Raw genomic sequence first — 7527 nt, forward strand, 5'->3', positions numbered from 1 at the left:
CGGGCCTGTGCGTGGCAGGCGGGCGGGAGCATGCGTGGCCTCGGCGCGCCTGCGTGGTGGGGCGGCTGACCGAGGAGCTCTGCGCGAGTGTTTGCGCCGCCCGCAACCCTTCAGATGGCTCCTTCGGGGAGGCCGCGGGCGGCCTCCCGGGAAGCTCCAGGGCAGGACTCTGTCCCCCCAGGCCCAGGGTCCCAGCCCGTGGGCCAGGTCTGTGGTCCCCAGGCCCAGAGGCTGAAGGCGGCTGCACCTGTGCCCCTCCAGATGTCCTGCAGGGCCAGGAGTCCGTTCCGGAGGCCGGAGGCCCCGCGGAGGCTGCTGCTTCCAGCGTGGCCCGCTCCGGGGGAGCCGCAGAGGCCAAGGCGCCCCTTCGCCATCCGGGGAGAGCAGGCTCGCCCTGCCGGCTCTGCCTGAATCCTCCTGCACCCGGACGTGGCTCGGCTTCCTGGGACGAGGGCCTGGCCCCCGCGCGGGGAGGGCGGCTGCCCTGGACAAAGACCTCTATCCAGGAAGGTGGCCCTGGCGGCAGCCTGACCCTGCCGAAGGTGCGGGCTCCTGGCAGCCCTCAGGACAGTGTCCAGGTGGCCAGAAGGCACCACAGCCAGCCCCAGGGGTGTTCCGGGCCCCTGGGCCCCGTGGTGAGCATTGAGATCGGGGCCTTCTCAGCCCTCCCCCGCTCCCGCCTTCCCGAGCCACAGCACAGAGTTGGCTTGCGGGAAGAACTGGAGAGGATGGAGATGGATGAGCGAGATGGCCCGAAGGCCCCCGGAGCTGAGCTGGAGGAAGCGGAGCTGGGGAGCAAACCGCCTACGCCCCCGCTGCACCGGTTCCCATCCTGGGTAAGAGGCGACCTCGGGACTGGGCAGAGGGGCCGGGCCAACGTCAGGAACACTGCTCGTTGAGCATGTTCCTGTGCCCGCAGGAGGGAGGCTGGCGTCCTCAGGCGGCCCTGGGAGGCGGGGACCACGGAGCCTGCCGGGACCGCCCAGCTAGTGAGGGTCAGAGCCAGAATTCCAAAGGATGTGAACTGTGGCTGGCGTCATTTTCTGAGCACTCACCCCACGCCAGGCACCAGCTGGGTGCCTGGCACACCTTTTATTTGTCTAGTCATTGGCTTACTTTGTCGCCCATCCTAGAGTGCAGCCTCAACCTCCTGGGCCCACGGAATCCTCCCACCTCAGCCTCCCAAATAGGATCGTCCTCCGAGAGGAAGGCACAGGATACCGCACCTGGCTGATTTTTAATTTTTTGGTTAGAGATGGGGTCTCGTTATGTTGCCCAGGAACCTTCTAGCCTTAAGTGATCCTCCTACCTCAGCTTCCCAGAGTGCTGGGATTACAGGCGTGAGCCACTGCACCTGGCTTTTGTAGACCTTTTCTTATTGCATCTTCGTGATTCTTTGAGACAGCCTGGTACTGGTTAAAGGCGTGGGTTCCAGAAGCAAACTACTAGGGATCGAATTGCTAACTATGTGACCTTGGCCATGTTACTGAGCCCGTTCCCCATTTTCCCTCCCTGTGAAATGGAGATAACAGTATTCACTTTATAGGATTGTTATGAAGGGATTTGCAGTCATGGTTTGCAGTAAATGACATGTTGGCTGTTTTTGTTTTTGACCTAAGCTTCCTTACTTGTAACGTTGGGTAAAATGACAAGCTAGTGGAATTGCTTCAGAAGCAGTGATTCTGGGTGGGGATGGGGGATAAAGACGAATCGTGCCTGACCACACACTAGCCTTTGTACAACGGGCGATGGGTCCATGAGGTCGTCTTTTATACTATTCTCTCTGCTTTTGTATCTGACATGTTCAGTAATAAAAAGTTAACATAAAAATGGGGTGGGCGGCCGGGCACGGTGGCTCACCCTGTAATCCCAAGTGGTTTGAGAGGCCAAGGCAGGAGGATTGTTTGAGCCCAGGAATTCAAGACAGCCTAGGCAACATAGCGAGACCCTGTATATACAGAAAATTTCAAATAAATAAGAGCAAATAAAAATATTTGTAAAATGGGGTGGACTGTAAAAATGACACTGCAGCACATGTCCCTGGTGAGGGTGCCATGAGGGTGTTAAGGGCTTTGCACAGAGCTTGTGGGAAGGATCCTTACCTGTGCAAGGAGTTAGGTGCATTTCTCCCACACACACAGATGAAGAAACTGCTGTCCCCTGCAGGCTTAGGTACTTGCCTGCACATTCGTTAGTGAGGTCACATTCGTTAGTGAGGGGCCAGAACCAAGCTTGAATCAGAGATTCAGCTGCTCTGAAGCCCAGCTCTTGCACGCCCACTGCCCTGCCTCTTACTCACGAGCAGACCCCCAGATGCTGCTGTGGTGTGTGTGGGGGGGGGAGAATCTGAGTGCTGGCTCCCGCAGCAGAGGGAATGGGGTCCCTGAAGAGGGGTTGCCTTGGCAACCTCACGTGACATTGCATGGGCGACCTGCATGAGATTATGGTTTGGGAGATTCACAGCCCCAGTTTTTGGGCTGCGTCCTCAGCAGATACTGCCAGCAGGCTTATTGTCACGAGGGCACCTGCAAGACTGGAGGCCCAGCCTTGCCCACCGTGGGCCTGGAGGGAGAACCGGAAGGTGAAAGAGTGGTCCAGTGTTCTTTGCTGGAGCACTAAAGCGGAGGAGGGTGTGAGGGAGCATTGGCCAAGAAACGTGGCAAAGTGCTGTCGTGTTGCCAGAATGCAGCCATGCGTGTGCAGCCAGTGGGTCTGGCGTTCTCTGCATGTTACCTAGAGCGAGTGGGGCACTGGGGAAGGAGAGGGACAGGAGACACTGCGGTGGACGGGGACATTCGTTGAGCAGGAGGAAGGTATTCAGGGCAGCATCAGGTCTTCCTACAGCCCTCCCTGCCCAGAGCAGTTTAAAGTTAATCCATCTCCCATTTGCTGTCCTCTGTGACTTGCTCTTGAAGAAGACAAGACATCATGCCAGCTCTGGCCAAGGTCCCTGCGGTGTAGTCACTCTTGTTCCAGGAAGAGCGTAGAAAACCACAGTGACCAGAGAGCCCAGGCTCTCTCCCTGTCAGGCAGTAGCCATCTAGGGGGAAAGCAGAAATTGGGAATTCAAAGGAGGGCATGTCCCAGTCTGAGAGAGAGGGGATGCCTGTGCCTTGAGAGTTTGTAGAGCCCTTTCTGTCCATCCTTGAAACAACCTTGTGAGTTAGCGATGAGAGAACTCTTTGTCAAACAGTCCTGTTTTGTTTGACTCTAAATCCTTCAAGCTTCAGTTTCATTTCCTCTGTGAAGTTAGAGGCCTATCCTTGGTTGAATTCCATGACTGTTTTGGGCAGAAATCGTCTTTTTTTCTGCCTAATTTTTCTGATTGGTCCAGAGTATCTGTGTTGCTTGAGCACAGGGCCTCCCTGCCCACCCCCACAAGTGTCCCTCCTGGTATCCTTCCTCCCTGCCTCCTTCTAGTCATCCCAGCGTCCCCTGCAGCACTCGCCAGCTCTGCCTTTTCTCCCCAGTGGCCCCAAGGCCTCTGCTCCCCTCTGGGCAACACCACAGGGTGCAGCCCACTCCCTACCATCCCCATCCCCCAGCCCATCTGGCCCCAACAGATGACAGGATGTCTAGCCGCCTCCTTGAGCCGGCAGGACATTCCTTGGAAGGCTGGCCGATCTCCTCTAGGCATCCTTGGTGACTCACCAGTCACCTGAGCGGGCCTTTGTCTTCCCTGTAGGATCCATGGAGAAAGCAGATTTGTAGAGGCACAGGCGGGCCTGGTGGAGTTTTTGGTAGGAACCAAAGTCCCCGAGGCCCAGGGCACTCTCTTTCCACAATGCCTTCTGCCTGGGGTTCTAGAGGCCCTTAGACTAAATAGGCTTGCGGGTTGGCTCTGATGCCTAGCCATGATATAACATTATTATTACTGGAAGAAAAGTGTGTCCTAAGTCCCAAACGGCTGGTTTCCAAAAGAGTCCTAGTCGTGTGGCCCTGACTACCTCATGAGCCACATCCCCGGCTTCTGGGGGTGAGTCCTGAGACCCAGGGTCTCTAAAATGGGCAAGAGTCTGACCACCAGGTTACTGACTGGCTCCTACTGAATCTCCTTTGTCCCAAGGAGCAGGGTGGAGGCCAGAGAGGAGATGAGTCTCTGTTGGGCACTGATTCTATTCCAGGTGTTAAATCTTTACTTTCTTCTGTTCTTCTCGTTCTCACAACAGCCTGAAGGTAAGTATTATTACCTCCATTCTAAAGCAGAAGAAATTGAGGCCCAGAAGTGATGTAGCTTGCCCAAGATTGGCAGCCAGTCTGGCCACCCATGTCTGCCCATCTCCAGAGTCCTGCATTTCCTGCACACAGCTGGAGGGGCTGGGTGGGCACAGTCCCAGGCCCTGACCCTGACTCTCCCGGGACCTCTCATTCCAGGAGAGGCGGATTTACGCCCTGGCGTCATCAGGCATGCAGCTCTCAGACGTGTCCCCCAGAAGCAACGCCACCTGCTGTCGTGAGTCCCACATGGGGCTCATGGGACCAAATGTCTAGGATGGGTGGGGGCAAGTGGTAACAAGAAGACAGCACTGCCCAGGGCCAGTGTCGCTGGCACCCCATCCCCATCCCCAGCAGGTGAAGTTTGAGGGAAAAGGGAAGCATCCCTAGGGCTGTGGCCAATCACAGAGCGAAGGGAGCTAGGTGCGGCCTCCAGCCCAACCTCCCCTGCACAGGCCCCATTCTGCAGTGGGAGGAGCCCTGCCCAGTGACTCCTGAGTCACCAGCCACAGAATCCCTGCAACAAGGCAGGGGAAAGGGAGGACCAAAGTCACATGATTTATAACTCACCTTGGCAAGAGTAGGGCATGGTGAGGCCTCATGGAGGATAAATGGTTTAAAAGGCAAGGCTTTAGGCCGGGTGTGGTGGCTCAAACCTGTAATCCCAGCACTTTGGGAGGCCAAGGCGAGAGAATTGCCTGAGTCCACGGGTTTGAGACCAGCCTGGGCAATTTGGTGAGACCTCGTCTCTACAATAAGTCAAAAAATTTGCTGGGCGCAGTAGTGTGTGCCTGTAGTTCCAGCAACCTGGAAGGCTGAGGCAGAAAGATTGCCTGAGCCCAGCAGGTCGAGGCTGTGTTGGCCATGAGCTTGCCTCTGCACTCCAGCCTGGGCAACAGAGTGAGACTCCAACTCAAAAAAAAAAAAAGAAAAGAAAAAGGCAAGGCTTTTGGATTCCCTGTGGTGGATCCTTGCCACATGGGGATCGTGGTCCCCAGAGGAAGTCAAGGGGGATGGAAAACAGGGAGAGATTATGAGGTTTTGGCCCCCTCCTGACATTTGCCATGCAGTGTGCTGCTGGAAGGAACACTGTCTGCCAGGCCTCCCCTTCTCCCGCCCGGTCTCTGCCTCCCCACACCCCTTTCCAGGTTGTGTGTCCTGAATGGATCACATCCCTCCCCACACCCCTTCCAGGTTGTGCCACTGGGTTAATCTCATCCCTTTTTCCCCTCTCAGCTTCAAGCCTTTCTGCCCTTGCATCCCCTGGGCCTTTCTCTGACCTTGTCTACAAGAACATCACTGTGCCTGTCTACACAGCACTGAAAGGGGTAAGAAACTGCTGTGCAAGAAGGGGTGTCCCATCAGGAGAGGCCGCTGGGCCCTGCATGTATTGACGGGGTGGGGTCCCGTGTCAGGCTTCTACGCAAAGACCCTGTCACAGAACTCAGCCCACCACATGTCATTTTGTTTTATGGTTGATCTTTATCAGGTTGTTATAAAAAATTCTATGTTTACTTAAACTCAAATCAGTATGAATGTGGGCAGAGTGGGAAGACTCAGCCTGCTGCTGGCCACACCTCTCCTCCCTGCCTTTTCTCGTGTCTGTTGTCCTCCTGGGTCCCACACGGCGTGGGGCTCCTTCCAGAACTGTTTGGAAGGTTCAAACATTCTCCCATGACATGTTTTAACAAAAATCAGATAAAATTGCAGCACATGTTTTCCTACACATTTTTGTCTCTTTTTGTTGTTTGGTTTTTGAGTCATAGTTATAATACTTGGTAGAACTTTTTATAGAAGAATAAAAAACTAAAAGTAAAATGTCCTCTCACGTGGCTTTTCCCTAATTCCTAACCTCAGAGCAACTATCATTGTTGGTTTGGTGTTTATTCTGTAAGACCCTTTGGTGCCTTTACAAATATGCTCTCCCTCCCCTCCCCTTCCGTCCCCTCCCTCCCATCCCCTCCCTACGCATGTATACATGTACACAAAGGGAATCTTATATGTCTTGATGGCTCACCTAACCATGGTCCTTTCATGCCTCCCCCTTGTGGTATGGAAGCCCCTCAAACACCTAAAGCTTTCCTCCAATGATTACAATTTAGGATGCGTTTCTATTTTCCTCTGAAATAAGTGTTGCAGTGCATGTCATTGTGCACATACATCTTTTGTGAATTTACATATACATATCTCTGTAGGACAGAGTTCGAGAGTGGGATTTCTGGGCAAACTACATGCATGTTTTAGTTTTTGACAGGTACTGCCAAATGACCTTCTCCTGCACTCTAGCCTACATGAGACCATCAGTCCTTGTGAATGTTTGCCCATGGAGATGATCACTCATCTGTTGTTTTGATATCCCCACGTATTTTTTTTTTTTTTTGAATGCAGGATTTGTTGAGAGGACAGAAAAACTCCCACAGCGGGAGGGAACCCAAAGGGGTTACCCGTCCCCACACATTTTTAAAACTTCTGTTCCATATTTGGTCTGTGGTGTGGCTTTCTGGCCCCCTAGTGGCAGGGAGCAAGGGCCACAGTGGCAGGCATTCCATGTGTATGGGGCGGGTCCTTTGGAGACCATAGAAGGTGGTGCATGGGGGAGTGAGGCCTGAGAAGCCTGGAGGTAACACAGGAGTGAGTTCATGAGGGACCTTACACTGGACAATTGTCTGTTCAGAGCCCTGGCCGGGTGGCCGGCCATTAATGGCTTCAACGTTGCCCCAGCCACACCGTGAGCATGCAGAGCCAACTGAGTATAAGCTTCAGGGTGAGAGAGGCCTGTCTTGCAGCCTGAGTGGCAGTAGGAAGGGACCTGTCTTGCAGAGAGCTACGCAGATTAGCACTGTGCCCTTCGTGGACGAGTCTTCTGGGTCTGATGATGACGGCTGCTCGCAGGCTAGCTTCCGAACTTCGATCCCCTGCTCGGAGTCCAGGAAGACCAGCGGCCTAGGCAGCCCCCGGGCCATCAAGAGAGGTACAGAACAGGGTGCAACAAGGGGCCCTTGCTTCTTCCATGGGCATTTGAACACAGGGTCCCTGCTTGCTTGGTGCCCATGACCCCAGCAGCTCCACCCCCAGCCCCAGCCACGGTCCCGGCTGAGTGGGGATGGCTCTGTAGCTCCTGGGCTGTGGGAGCTGGTGACGTGCGGACCCAGCCTTATTGACTCCTCTTGTCTGTGAAGGCGTCTCCATGTCCTCCCTGAGCTCCGAGGGTGACTATGCCATCCCCCCGGATGCCTGCTCCCTGGATAGTGACTACTCGGAGCCTGAGCACAAACTGCTGCGCACCTCTTCCTACTCTACAGATGGGCTGGG

At 54.8% G+C, this 7527-nt stretch overlaps 1 protein-coding gene across 1 annotated transcript in view; it reads left to right on the forward strand.

The window, feature by feature from the left end:
* The window catches only part of PLEKHH1 (pleckstrin homology, MyTH4 and FERM domain containing H1), a 45019-nt gene that overhangs the window by 20196 nt on the left and 17296 nt on the right, over nt 1-7527 (forward strand). The window contains 6 exon segments of the mRNA XM_021719188.1: nt 115-253; nt 256-836; nt 4375-4453; nt 5452-5543; nt 7036-7186; nt 7395-7527. The exon segment at nt 7395-7527 is cut by the window's right edge and continues 8 nt beyond it. Coding sequence (XP_021574863.1) covers nt 115-253; nt 256-836; nt 4375-4453; nt 5452-5543; nt 7036-7186; nt 7395-7527 — 1175 coding nt within the window.

This window comes from Carlito syrichta, unplaced genomic scaffold, assembly GCF_000164805.1.
Source record: "Carlito syrichta isolate Samal-C Ts95f unplaced genomic scaffold, Tarsius_syrichta-2.0.1 Scaffold113598, whole genome shotgun sequence".
Taxonomy (NCBI): domain Eukaryota; kingdom Metazoa; phylum Chordata; class Mammalia; order Primates; family Tarsiidae; genus Carlito; species Carlito syrichta.